Source organism: Perca fluviatilis, chromosome 2 (assembly GCF_010015445.1).
Source record: "Perca fluviatilis chromosome 2, GENO_Pfluv_1.0, whole genome shotgun sequence".
Taxonomy (NCBI): domain Eukaryota; kingdom Metazoa; phylum Chordata; class Actinopteri; order Perciformes; family Percidae; genus Perca; species Perca fluviatilis.
The window spans coordinates 36,327,807-36,342,847 of NC_053113.1; the positions used below are offsets into that span (position 1 = coordinate 36,327,807).

Sequence of the window (15,041 nt, forward strand, 5' to 3'; positions counted from 1 at the left end):
GATTCTCAATGCACTATTAAATGCCACCTGAAGCTTTTTCATTTTGTTGGCTGTATATTCTCCAAAAAGGGCTGTTTTAGTGGCTTGTGCATACAGTTTGCAACATTGGCGCTGTATGTCGTCATCATTACATCTAGATCATTCCTGATTATGTGACCTGAAAAATCTTAAGTTTGTTCACCACATTTACTTACTGGTTTGTGGAAATAACGTCCACATGATCGTGAGTTGACGTATGCTTTTATTTTGAAGAAAACCCTCTCCGGAAAGCCTAAAGACACGCCCCTCTGTCATGACGCCGGTGCAAGTACGGAAGTAAATCGCATGCACTTTTCCCTTTCCACATGGTGTGAAAATCATTGGTGAAAATGGCTGCGAATGAGGAAAAACAACAGGGCCATAGGCCCGGCATATATAAACAGAAAAATAAAGGACACAAACATGGCAAGCACCGGACGAAAGGTGAAATTGAGAGAGAGAACAAAGGTAAGCCGTATTGAGTTATAAAGTGTTACCCAACAGCTGCCGTTAGCTTGTGGCTGTGGCCACGGCTCTGCAAACACACGTGTTGAGTTTCTAGTGGATTCTGGGGTGGCATCAGTTAACTAGAAAATGGGGTAACGTTATATGTAAAACAACTATTTCCTTGTAAGCAATTGCGTTATATACTGTCTATGGTTAAAACGCCCGACCGTGTGCAGCGTCTCGCTTGACGTTGGTAACTAAACTGCTGTTTGTTTTTTTTAACCGGTTGACCCATGACCTTTTATAGCACGGGGGACCAATCATTGCTCCTCAGGGGAGAAGACGCAGTCGTCATCCTATTGTTCGTCTTTTATTTTATTCCAATATGTTCAATGGAGTGTTTTATACCTCACAACTTTACATGCATGTACTATCGTAGAGGTGTTTAAATTAATCAAATAATCGATGCATCGAATTGTGGACATGGACGATGCTGCATCAATAATCGGCAGGATCATAATCGATTTTTTTCTGTTTACAATTTAAGTTGTATTTTATGTATCTAATTTATTTAGTTTTAGAGCACTGCAGAATGTTTTGTTTTTGAAGCTTGAAAAGCTATGAATTAAATATTCTACATGGCTTCAATAGAAAAATTTATTTGACGCATTGTGATGCATCGAGATATCGAATTGAATCGCTGACATGATAAACGTAATAGAATCGGGAGATCAGTGAAGATTCACACCTCTATATTGTAGACTATAAATACGAGAGTCAGTATAATGCTGCATCCGCAACATCTCGTTCCACAGAATCTGAATTAATGGCCATCTGTCTTCATCTCTAAGTTTAGTATTTATCCTTGATTTGTATGTCACGTAAACAAGAAACTATCCCTTTTCAGGTTCAGTTTTTGTTGTTACTAGTTGAGGTGTTGATTGAAATATGGCCATAAAAATGATCCATCATCGAATCAATGCTTTTCTAAGAGTTTTTAAGAAAATGTAACATTAAAAGCCTCACCAAGTCAAGGCAGTTTTTGTTGCAGGGCTGTTGTTTTGGATCGCACTGAACTCGACAGGTGTTTTTCATATATTGTTCACCCAGCAGCAAAGATATTGTAGACATCACTCATAACTTCAATAGCCTACAGAAAGCCGTTCTTGTTCGCGCACTGTTCACATATCTACTGCAGATGTATTGACCGCTTATAGTTACATGGTATATTTTTAAGATCGGTTTACAATAAATTGTACCAGAAGATCTCTTCTAAGCCGCAAGGCTGTGGTTTGTTCGTACTGTGAACAGTTCAGGCATTCTTATGCACTTTGTTTTTCATACAGTGCAAATAGTATGAGGTTCGCTCAATAAAGCATCCAAATCAGCCTTTGAAAGTGTGCACCTACACATTTATATTTACCATTTTACTTGGATCTTGCACAACATGGTAATTAATCCGTGTTGACCTGACTCGCAGGGAGAGTGTCAGTGACGGCCCTTACCAAAAAACAGAGGAAGGAGCAAAAGAGGATGGACAGAAGGCACAAAGCCAACCAGCTACGCAGGAATAAGAAAGACATGGTATTTTTCATTTATTTCACACGAAGAAAAGTCTACTCAGAATTCCTGATTTTTGTGCTGCAGAGTTTCCACGTGTCTTGTCTTTTTAGGTCCTGACAGAAAAGCGACGTCTCGGCAGCAGGGACGGTCCTCCTCATTTGGTCGCGGTGGTGTCCCTCCATGCTGGCGTCGATGCCGGGGCTGTTACCAAACTGCTACGTGGAGAGGGTACTGGGGGTGTCGTACATCAGGAGCGGTGCATCAGTGGTGTCGCTGACAGTTTTGGGCTGCTTCTGCCTCGTTTTAAACAAAGGTTCATCTTCCTCAGCCACAGCACGGGTAAGTGATACTGAACAGTTGTTGCTTTTAAAAAAAATTAAATTCAACTGATATTGATTGAGTTAAAGGACCAGTGTGTAGCATTGAGGGGGATCTATTGGCAGACATGGAATATAATATTAATACTTTAGTTTTCATTATTGTATAATAACTAGGGGCCAGTTGTTCAACGGTAATCTGATCGGATTTTGGTTATCGGATTGGATCAAATCTTGAAAATGGGTTGTTCAAAAGGGAAAGAAGGATTCTGAAATCCGATTAGATTACGGAATCCAATCCTAGTTTTAATCTGGATCAAACCTTCAGTTTGTGTTGTTCAAAACTTGTCAGTAGGATTTGGATAACTTTGATCCAAAAAAACAGGATTATCCTGATCCCAACAGGGGGTAGGATTCCAAGGTGGATTCCAGGAAGAAAATGTAGTAAAACTTTAAAATTGGTCAAATAATACATTTGTATCATGTAGTGTATATACTTTTATTTATATTTTGCACTTGACTTGTGTAACCATTGTAACAGTGATAAAGTAGATGAAGTAGACATAGGCTACCAATTAAGCTATTCAGTATAGTAAAGTAAAAATAGAAATGATCTTGTCCCCATGTCTAAACGAGAAAGTGAAAGAGCCGAAGCACAGATCGTCCTGGCAGAGGAACTAATCAAGCTGACCAAACTGCAGCAAACCAAAGCCAAACTTCAGATCCGCCTCCTAAAAGCAGGGCTTGGAAATGCTGGTCTCTCCTCCTCAGATGAAGAAGAACCCTGAACAGTCTTTATTTTGTAAACTGTTGGACATTTAGCCTTTTGTTTTTAAGACATTTTCAAAATATCCACAATATATTTGTTAATCTATATTTGTTTTTATTTGTAACTCAGATGAGGGGGTCATAAAAGAAATTATGAATGGAAGTGGATGGTTATGTTATTTTTGTGTTTTGTCTCAAAATAAGAAACACTTACAGTGACCCCATGTTGGCTGTCCTACCTGTTCTTTACATAGCTGGTAGCCCACATTGTGATATGTTGTCCCATTTAGAGCACTGGTAATCCGGATTTGGTAATCTTGAAAACTGTCTATCTGGATAAGGGTGATCCAATCCAATGTTGCTTTGAAAAACCGGCATAAAAATAAAACGGATTAACTTATCCTGGATAGCAAAAAATGGGATTTCCAAATCCGGATAATTTTGATCCAGATTAAATGTTTTGAACAACTGGCCTTAGAAGCTTGGTAGGGGAAGGGTGGGGTATTCAGCTGTTGCAATCTGCAACCTCACCGCTAGATGTCACTAAATCCTACCCATGGGTCCTTTTTAAATGCAGTTAAAACCTGTTTTGTGATGAATGTATTCATTCAAATATAAATACAAAATACCAAGGGGCAGTCCGGTATATTGGCATTGATACAATTTAAACTGTAAATGAAAATCTTGTGTAGATTGTACTATCTTATGTGCCTTGTACCATTTTTGTCTTTTGTTATGAGCATTATGTTGTCCCATTCTGAAGCTTCTCAAATGGTTTGTTTGGACAGCTGACATACACTCCCTGCTGGATGTGGCAAAGATTGCAGATAGCCTTGTATTTGTGCTGGACTCGACTGAAGGTTGGGACAGCTATGGAGACTACTGTCTGTCCAGCCTCTTTGCCCAGGGCCTCCCCAGCCACGGTGGGTATAAACCAGAACACACTGCTGGAGCTTCTCTAGCAGTGACACTGGGATAGACTGTTGTTGCAGCAGATTTTATGCATAATGTCAGATTTTTATGGTGCACATTTTCTAAGCGCTCATCTCTCTGTCCCTGAATTCACCCCATGTAGCACTGGTGTGTCAGGGTTTGTCTGACATTCCTGTGAAGAAGAAGGTTGAGTCCAGGAGAGCTCTGTCAAAGATCACAGAGATCCGTTTCCCTGAAGCCCGTCTCTTCCCTCTTGATTCGGAGCAGGATGCCACTCTACTTCTCAGACACCTGGGAACCCAGAGACAGAGAAAGCTCGGGTTCCGCTCCAGACGTTCCCATCTCGTGGCTCAGCAAGTCACCTTCACGCCCAACGGCCCTGCTGAGGGGACCGGCAGTGGTCCCACTGGCCTGGGCACCCTCTGTGTCTCTGGGTACGTCCGTGGCCGTCCTCTACAAGTTGACAGACTGGTGCACATCAGTGGACATGGAGACTTTCAGCTCAGTCAGATCGATGCTCCATCAGACCCTCTTCCCCTCAACTTAACAACAGCCAGACCAACAAAGCCTGGCAAGGGAGATGTCGACATGCTGGTAGGTGAAGGGACATCACAGTGAGTCACCACTTTTGTCAATGTCATGTTTCTGTTGCATAATAATGGAGTGCACACAAATGTGCACTTTCTTAATATGCAGCAAAAACATAACCTTAACAACAATTAAAGCAGTCATGATATTGATTATAATAAATGACCTAAGCGGGCAAGATACTTGAGCGAATTCAAGTATCCGATTGTCCTATTGCTTAGTGAATTAAAAGAGTGGCTGACTGGAAGATGGCAAAGGCAATTCAACAATGTTAAACTCTCTGCTGTTCATAAAAATAATGTAAACGTCTCACAATATGAGTGATAGTAAGTGGGCTTGACCGTGCAAAAACTCCGCCATGGTCCTTGGATGGACAAGTCGACTTTTAACACTCTGCTTTGGATTGTCTGTGCAGTTAGTTCAAAGTTAACGTTTCCCATTTACCTCAGTCATCTGCGTTTTCCCCACAGGACGGCGTTGAAGGCGAGGCCCCAGTGAGGGTGCTCATGAAAGCGGACCCATCCCGCAGGGAGGGTCTGCAGGCAGAGGCTGAGGTGGACCCCATGGACGGAGAGCAGACGTGGCCAACAGAAACCGAGCTTCTGGAAGCTGAAGGTGCAGAAACCGAACGCACACATAATGGCATCTTGAGGTGGTTGAGATGAGGATAAGAGAATTGTTCAGTGTAGGGGCTGAGGCCTCATGTGTGTCAGAGCAACCCGTTTAGTTTTTTGGAGCAATCCTGTCGTACTGGGATCAACCCCAAACTATCACTGTGAGAGAAGTCACAAGGAAACTTTGTACCAGTGATGCTGGCTTGCCACATTTTCCTTTTCATTACAGTTTGGTATTACACCGTGCACATCCACACACATGATCTTATAGTCAGTTTAATAGATTAACACGACCAGGGATTTACAGAACAAACTCGAACGTGGTTGCCATGTCACCTTCAGTTGGCTCAAAGCAAAGTGAAAAACTGTACATTGCAATATTTTGATTTGCCTTCATTTTGTACCTACACGACTTAAAATAATGTCCGTGTACCAAAATGCCTTCCTTGATTAAAATGGGACTGCCAACGAGACAGGACTCTAAATGTTTCCCTCTGGGTTTTAGAGGCCAGGAAGACAAAACGTGTGATGAAGGTCCCCAAAGGAACATCCGACTACCAGGCCTCGTGGATTGTTGACGAAGACGAGGAGGAGAATGGAGCGCTAGACGATGAAAGCAGCGAGGAAGATGACGACGATGACGACATGTTGGACGAGGCCATGGATGGAGAGGATGAGGACAATATCTCTCAGGTACACCATTTTTTGTGTTTCATTTTAAGCCTTTATCACAGACAGCGAAGAGGTGAGTGGAAACGATGTCCCTGAACGGACTTGAACCAGAAAGGTTCATAGAAAGGAAGCTCAGTCCCGATTTATTAATCATTTCCTTTTCCATTTCTCTCTTCATGGTTCGTTGGTAATTCAAAAGGCAGCATGATTGCATAGAGAGTGAACGCCGTCAACTCACTTGTTTTGTTTTATGAGTTAATAGTTTTGTCCATAAATGTAAAGACAAAAATAAGGGCGAATGTCAACTGCAAGTTCACCGATCCCAAGCTGTCATTATCAAATTGTCGATTTTCTCAAAAAAAAAAAAAAAGCAACAGGAATTTAGTTTATAATTATGAGTTAGAGAAAATGCTCAAGCCCTCACCTTGTAGAAGCTGGAGTCTACAAAATATTCAGCATTATATTTTGTATAATAAAAAATAAATAAAAATGACTCAAGTATTGTTGGTTAATTTACTGTTTTCTCAGTTTATCTCTCAATGTATACTTCCAGCACAAGATGGTTAGTTTGTTCAGCTGCTTCTTGTTGTCATAGCAACTGTGTGGCTGCAGTCCGACAACGTCGCCTAATGGGGGCTGACGAGGACAGTAACCTGCGGAGAAGCTACGCGTCCGAGTGGCCCGGAGCGGTGCATACGTGACCCGCGGTCAGTGCACCTCGTAACTGAGAGGCACTGTTTGTTTTCTCAGTGTCTGTCTCTGGCCTGTAGTGCCAGGCTGCTCACCACAACAATAGTGTTTGGAGCAGGAGTCCCGAGAGAAGCCTCCTGTCTTCCTGCCCTGTGAACACAACTTCCTGTCTGGACGAAGGGAGGGGTCGACCATTTATTTATTTCCAGCTCTGCTTGAAAAGAAGTTGGGGGAGGGTGGGGGCGGCTCTCCCTTTGCAATGGGTTCATTACGATCTGTGATTGTTATTAGCATGCGTTTGATGTCGACGTTAACACAGGAATACGTATTTATGAGACGGTAACAATAGGGAAAAGGGTACTTCAAATGATAATGATTATTATTATTGCAGCAGGGATGTTGGAAAGGTTGTGAATCAGCCCCATGCAGAGTGCTTTCCCCTCATGTGTCTGGCTCTGCCTGTTTTTGCCAGTTGAGGGAGCACTTTAAAGCATGTCCTCTTTGATGATTTATGTACTCGTACAAATTTATGGCCCGCGGAAGTTGGAATTTCTAGATATTGTCTGAGATAATGTCTGGAAACATTCTAGACAGTCGTTTGTAGAAGCACCTGAACCAGCACAAACTTTTAACCCTTGTGTTGTTTGACAAAACAAGGGTTAATACAGCACCTTAGTGCTTTTTTTTTGTACAGCATTTTGGTCAGCTTAAACTGTGTTTTAAATGTTCTCTAGAAATAAACTTTACTTACTTACTTTACAAGAGACAGGGTTTAGAGAGCAATTCTCAACAAAGTAAACGGAAGTACATAACACAAGGGTTAAATATATGCAAACCAGGGGTTCCCATAGTTGATAGTTAGAATTCTGGCAACTCCTTATCACATTCACACATAGACTCCAAACACTTTTTGTATTGTGGCTGGGTCAGTCTTGTTTATGTTTGGCTATAATACAATTTCTATACTTAGAATCTCTTTGACTGCACTTGTGTTCCTAACAAGTGCGTCTGGTCATAAAATATTGAGACTGTAATTTAGCGAATGGGGAGGCAAAAAGCTGCCTTGATGAATTAGAAAAGAAGTTGTGAATGTATACAGTTAACATAAGAGGAGTGCAACAACAGTATTACAACAACACTAGCAACCCGTTCATCTACGTCTGTCTTGATTTGGTATTGTATGTGCAAAAGAATTGAACACTGACATTTTTTAGGTAATGGCTCATAATTTGAACAGTGGCAGCCACTAGCGGTGCTGGTAAAGTGAAAGGTTCAGTTCATCCAGTTTACAAAAAAAAGAAATCTTGCCGCTAATAGTATCTGGTGATGCAAATACTTTAGTTTGTATTATCCAGGTTTTGAGATATATACAGTACAGCTCTTAGATGTCGTCCTCTAAGAGACTTGTATAAATTAGGACAAATATGCTATATACATTAGATTTAGTTCATACTTTTTTTGGTGTATTTGTTTTCTGATTTTAACGCTATAAAGACCGTTGCCGTGCTTGCATCACTCCCTTACACCTCCTACCAGTCCCTATGCAAATGGAAAAAACGGTTTTGGGGGAGAGTAGTTGGTAGATCTGCTTAGAAGTGGACTTTTCCTATAACTACGTTCCTGTATCTACTTGGTCAGAAAGCAGCTTCTGTCACAAAGTAATTTTGCTAATAGTCTCCTACAGTAGAAGGGGACAGGGAAGCTAATAAGCTATTGCATATTGAAGCACATTGTACTGTATGCTCTGCTCAGGAGCCAGGTTCAGGCTGTGTCTCAGAAGAAGAAGAAGAAGAAGAAGAAGAGGAGGAGGTGGAAGAGTTGTGCTCCACAGAGCGAACTGGAACAGCTCTGCGCTACGATGAGCACATTGACGAGGCTGCAGAAGTGGAAGGCCTAAAACGCTACCGTGAGGCTCGAGCCAATGAAATGTTTCCTGATGAGGTGGACACACCCCTCGACGTGGCAGCTAGAATCAGGTCAGTTCTGCTTCTTCTATGTAGGATGATGAAAAAAATATGAAAGTGTTGTTGGTTTTTAGGTTAGAATGAAAACCATTTGGGATAAGAATTTTCTTTGTACAGTTTGATCATTGCCACATTTCATTCTGTTGCCGTCCTCCGTCTAGGTTCCAGCGGTACAGAGGCCTCAAAAGTTTCCGCGCCTCGCCCTGGGACCCCATGGAGAACTTGCCCCTCAACTACTCTCGCATCTTCCAGTTCCAGAGCTTTGAACGCACTCGCCGCCGTGTGCTAGCTGAGGCTGCAGCAGAGGAAGAGGGCGCCATGGTAAAAAAAAAAGAAAAGAAAAAAAGAGTGTCTGTCTTTGTAGACGTAAATGCACTTTTTTCAATCTTAGATCTGTGGCTTCACTGACTCTGCCGTCCCTTTTGTTTCAGGTGGGCTGGTATGTTACGCTGCACATCATTAACGTGCCCTCTTCTGTGATGGAGAGTGTCCAGTCAGGCAGACCTCTGATGCTGGTGTCTCTCCTGCCCCATGAACAGAAGGTCTGAATCTATAACAGTCCATTTGACACAAAGTCACACTGACAGTACAGTGCTATTGTCATTGACTTTTCTGACCTCATCCTTTCCTCCTCTGCGCACAGATGTCAGTGATGCACCTCCTGGTGAGGAGACACCCCAGCAATACAGAGCCCATCAAATCTAAAGAGGAGCTGGTGCTCCACTGTGGATTTCGGAGGTTCAGGGCATCTCCTATCTTCTCTCAGCACACTTCAGGTAGAGCAACTTTTAACTGAGCAAACATGCCACTAAACATACTCCTATTCTAACCTTAATCTTATCTCAATGAAACAAAATCCCCTAAATACATGCATTAGAACAACTGAGAGATATATAAATGACCCCATCTACACAAAGTTGGTAAACCCATGACTTGACTACCACATATTAATGACTCACTCAAACCAGCTTTAACAACTTAACAGTTAGATTTGGTACCTAAATCAATTCTTTTCAGGGGAACTGGCGCGACAGAGGCAACTAGCATCAATGAACGGTATCCACTGAACGACCATCAAGGACTCACTATGTCACCAAAAACCACCAATTGTGCAAAAACACCTAAATAAATTTTGCTGTGGCACTTTATTTTGACCTGACTTTGACATTTAATTGTAATAATTGCCACTTTGATAGGACACCAAATCCCCCCCCAAAAGCTGGGGATGATGAACACAATTTTGGTATTCTAGGAATTTAGTAATGCCCTTATTTAAAGCCGCGTACAGTCACTTAGAAGGCAGTGGGTTCAGCGTCTTGCTTGATTTTTCTGGTTCTAGAACAGTATCGTTGTTGGATAGCATTGTCGATTTGCTGTTACTTGTATTGAAAAATGCATTAGCAGAATGACTGTAGAAGCAGGTGGTCTGAAACCGATTTAGCTGCTGGATAAAACGGTCGTAAACATGTATTGAGTGCTCTACTCGGCTCTGCTCTTCTCTAGCTGACAAGCATAAGATGGAGCGCTTCCTCAGGCCAGATGCCCCCAACGTGGTGTCTGTGTACGCTCCTATTACCTTCCCCCCTGCAGGAGTGCTGCTCTTCAAACAAAAGAACGATGGTGAGACGAAAAGTTCTCTGAATACTTGAAAATATGTAGATTTCTTTTGTCATTTGGTCTGGCTGCCTTATTTTTATTTTTTTACTTTTGACCATCCATTCTGTTGTCCGTTTTATTATCCACTTAAGCTAATCCTGCACTGGTATTGTGGTTTTTTTGTTTCTGTGTCTTTCTAGGCATCCAGGACCTGGTGGCTACAGGAAGTCTGCTCAGCTGTGACCCTCAGCGTGTTGTGCTGAAGAGGATTGTACTGAGCGGACACCCGTTCAAAATTAACCGGCGCTCTGCGGTTGTCCGTTACATGTTCTTTAACAGGGGTAAGGGGATGTTCACTTTCACCACCATGACTGCAGAATATTACATAACGTTTGACTTCTCTGTGGCCTTAAGCGTCACGATTCACCATTCTTTTGTTTCCTTCTGTGGCAGATGATATCATGTGGTTCAAGCCAGTGGAACTGCGGACAAAGTGGGGTCGGAGGGGCCACATCAAGGAGGCTTTAGGTGACACATTTTAAAAATGAAATTAGGTGTCAGAAGCGGTCTGTTAACTGTATAATTCTGACTGGCATGTTTTATCTTTCCAGGAACACATGGTCACATGAAGTGTGTATTTGATAATCAGATGCGCTCGCAAGACACTGTCCTGATGAATTTGTACAAGAGAGTGTATCCTCGCTGGACATACGACCCCTACGTGCCGTTGTCTTTACCCTGGGTCAAGAGAGAGGCCACTGTGGAGATGGACGACTTGGACATGGAATAGTGGAGGGACAACACAAGAAAGACACAGGACATGTATTAACAGAAGAGAAATACTCTACATCAGTGTGATCACATAACCTTTTCAAGAAGTGTAACGTGTATTAAAAATAACTTAAAAATTCGAAGTATCTCCATGTTCCATTTTGCTATGAAGCCTCAAATTTGCGGCTGAGTGTGTTTCGGCCACTAGATGGCAGCGATAAATAAGTATTCATAAAGCTTCTCCACTACTTTGTTGAGCAACTTTCTACTTTGTTTAAAATGGGTCAAGAATGAGTGACCGCCACTGAACACATAGCTGTCTGTGTGTTGAGTACTTTATGATTAAATGAGGGCTGTTACCAGAGCGACCGGCAGGTCAATAACAGTTTTTACATTCGTCATGTATCAAGCCCATTATGCTGGCAACTCTTTGAAGTCATGCAGATGTGGGTTAATAAAGCCTGCAGCTACACTAGAATGCACTAACTGGGGCATTATCGTTATATAGTTAATGTTTGTGATATCTGAGAAACTTTAATCATGGAAAAAGAACTCCCAAGTTGTACTTTTAAGCAAAAATGCTTGTCCATATCTCCATCAATGACGTGTTGCCTTTTAAGATTTTGACAAATAACAGCTGTCAGGTTCATTTATTTATATAATCTTTTATCGCAAACATGCCTCAGTGGGCTTTACAAAAAAGGCTACCAAGACCTAATTAATCACCAGTCTTGCAATGAACTTTAACAACTAAAAGCACAAAATACAAGACTTCTCAACCCATTTGAGCGTCATGGCACCACCTAAACTACATCAGTGTTAAAGCAGAAATACAGCAATGAAAACAATTATTCTCCAAACACACTCGTGCTACACTTTCCTCTACCTTGTGATTCATTGATAGAACTTACAAGTGGTGGGCCCAAACTTATTTATAGTACTTTGCTTACTAACTGCAGTATACACCTCTTCGCATACCCTGCTTTCCAACATGACATCATGACTTTGCGTAAACATACACGCCCACTTTCCTAAAGCCAAGTGGCGTGTTATCTGTATGCATTCTGAGCTATCCGTGTGTATGTCTACGCTGTATACAGCGGACGTAAACATACACGCCACTTGCCGTGTTATCGCGTAAACATACACGCCACTTTCTAAAGCCAAGTGGCGCGTTATCTGTACATATTTTGAGTGCCGTACACAGCGGACGGGTTGGGTTTAGTAAAAAGAAGATAGCTACGGTTGGGTTTAGGAAACGTGACACGCGGGTTGGGTTTAGGAAAAGAAGAACAGGGTTGGGTTTAGGAAAAGAAGAACAGGGTTGGGTTTAGGAAACGGGACACGCGGGACACAAAGGAAACGTGACACACGGGACACGATCACTGCTCTCCTGGGTGAAAGTCCTGTGTTTTTTTGTTTTTTTTTGCCCTTTCATACTACTCGCTACGGCATAAATTCACACGCAATCGCAAGGTAATGGAAGTCAATGGAGGCCAAACGGCGTTGATAAACACACTAAAAATCGAGTATGCGTCTTGATAACACGCCAAAAATGGAATACGAATTGGCATGTCATACATATGCCACTTCATGAGATCAGTCTCGCTCTCTCTCTACGTTGGTCTGGCCCTGACCTGAACACACACACACACACACACACAGATCAGGTCCTCTGTTGCTATCAAACTGAAGATGAAATGCTTTGTCCTTCCCTGCCCCATGCTTTCTTGCGTAGGAAAACACTGATTTATGAATTGCAGTATTTATCATAAAACTGAGCTCTTGCATGCTTGCAGCAACGTGATTCATCCTCGGGCTGTGTTGGGACCGCACCACAGAGGCATGCCAATATGTCTGGGAAACCAGAAGGTGAAGACTTTGGGATGGAGAGGAGAACATGATCCAAGAAACGAAGGGGAGCAAAAGTTCACTGTGTGCAAAAAGTAGAAGGGAAAAAAAAAGATAATACAATCGAGAAAGACTAATGTCTCCCATTGCCCATGGGGGGCAAGCTGGGAGCTCTGGACAGTTTTGTGGTAACACTCAATTTATTTCCTACTTTGCTAGTTTTTTTTTTTGAACATGTATTAAGGCAAGGGCACAGCAACAGTGATGTGTTGAACACATCTTGTTAAGGCTGAGGGGAGGGGTGTTCTGCTGGCCAGCAGTTCAAGGCAAGGGGAGGGGGAATTCAATACCCCCCTTGATGGAGAATGCTCTTAAAGTAACACATGTACAAAAATGGTACTGGGTTTAGATGCACACACTACATTTTTCTCTGACACTATCAATTTGAAACAGATAAACATTTAGCTGTTAGGGGACCAACTGCGACGTGGTAAGACTGAATCCAGCCCATAAGTGAAGTGTGTGTTTGGCACAGGCCACCGTCAGAAGACATCAACGCTGGTGACTTAGTGCTGTTTGCTTGGATCAGGAATGTCTTGTGGTTCCCAGTTCACTGCCACCACACTCAGTTGGCTCCCACTGAAGATATAATGGGTGAGAGATTTTTCCGTTGGATGTGGATAGAGAAACGGAAGGAGAGAAAAGGGGCAGTGAGGGAGTGAGAGATAAGGGAAGAGCCAGTTGATGTTCAGCATGAATAAAACTCAAAGTGGTGGGAGGAAGCAGTCGGAGGAATGCAAAAAAGGGGGATGCATAGAATTTGGAAATTGAAATAAAAAGTTTAGAGTGTGTGTGTGTGTGTGTGTGTGTGTGTGAGAGAGTGTGAGAGAGAGAGAGTGAAATGGAGGAGTGTGAGAGTCTAAGGCGGTGTGGGCGAGGGAGTAGGAGAGTGAGAGTGGCTGGCGTTTATGGATTGCAGATGTGGCGCTATGGGGTTTTGGCAGGGGCCATGCGCGCCTGAATCCTGCACCGGCTGGGTGGCACCGGGGTGAGAGGGAGGTCACTGCACCGCAGCACACAGCCCATAAAACACTGAGAGTAGTGGGGGAGAGGAGAGAGAGAATAGGACTTAAATGCACACTAACCCAGGACAGCAGGGCAGTGGGGGTGAGCGGATCACACTTTGGGTTCAAGCACGCACAGGCGTACCTCAACACCCTGCATATGTCGAGTCAGGCTACCGATAGAGCCATGGGTTAATGCATAAGACTTAGCATGAAGCGGAGAGGTGATAAGCTTATCTCACATTTAATAAGGATGAGCCTTCTGTAGACACCTCCCACAGCCATGAAAAATCACACTATCGTCACTGTTACAAGGGAATTTTCCACCTCTGTACGCATTAATGCTGAATTTATTACGCGTGCTTTTGACAAGATTACGAAGGAGAAGCAAGCCAGCCACGTGTAAAGCAAAAGTGTTCATCAGGTGTCTGTTCACTTATGCTGCTTATCCACCCACTTTTTTACCATTTCTCTTTCCATCCTCATCATTCCACATCTTCCTTGGGAAGTAGCAATGGATTGTGGAATAAAGTTACCGAAAATGCTTTTGGCAAAGTTACAGATTCCCTCCTTCTTCCGAGAAAATCACGTTCCCCCCACACACACACACACACACACATTTAATAGTACAACTGCAGTGTTCTGATGCTGGAGGATGAACAATTCACTGCAGCAATTTGCAGTCAACTGCTCAGAGGGCAGTGAGTGTTTGATTGTTGGCAGAGTTGAGAGTACTGTTCACACTGTCCGTGCACAAAGGGATTTGAATAACCAAACTTCTGCTTATGGTCATATTACTTACATTTAAGGTACTTAATACTACAATACTGTACATTAAGATCCACAATTTGGCATTTTGTTCACACTGTCTGTGCACAAAGAGATATGAATAACCAAACTTCTGCTTATAGTCATATTACTTACATTTAAGGTACTTAATACTTCAATACTGTACATTAAGATCCACACTTTGGCATTTTGTACACGCCCAAAACACTTTTTAAACTGCAGATTCAGTCTTAGTTTATTTAAAGTACAATTGCCTGCAAAAACCCTGCAGTTGTAAAACTCACTGCCTGCCGGTGGCGTGAGTGTTAAAACCATAGACAGTGAAAGAAATGGACACATCGCCGCCACAGACTTAGACAGAGACCAGTGAAGTCTATTAGAAGCACTTTTCTGGTG

The 15,041-nt window shown here is 42.6% G+C and overlaps 1 protein-coding gene across 1 annotated transcript; it reads left to right on the plus strand.

Moving 5' to 3' along the window:
* Positions 1-290: 290 nt before the first annotated feature.
* tsr1 (TSR1 ribosome maturation factor) lies at positions 291-11,081 on the plus strand. The gene is made up of 15 exons (XM_039824164.1): positions 291-486; positions 1,946-2,049; positions 2,139-2,367; positions 3,902-4,036; positions 4,189-4,640; positions 5,105-5,249; positions 5,754-5,941; positions 8,363-8,586; positions 8,736-8,895; positions 9,006-9,116; positions 9,218-9,350; positions 10,078-10,194; positions 10,371-10,511; positions 10,624-10,698; positions 10,782-11,081. The coding sequence occupies exons 1-15, from the start codon at positions 369-371 to the stop codon at positions 10,958-10,960; spliced, it is 2,511 nt and encodes an 836-aa protein (XP_039680098.1). The 5' UTR covers positions 291-368; the 3' UTR covers positions 10,961-11,081.
* The last annotated feature ends 3,960 nt before the right edge of the window (positions 11,082-15,041 follow it).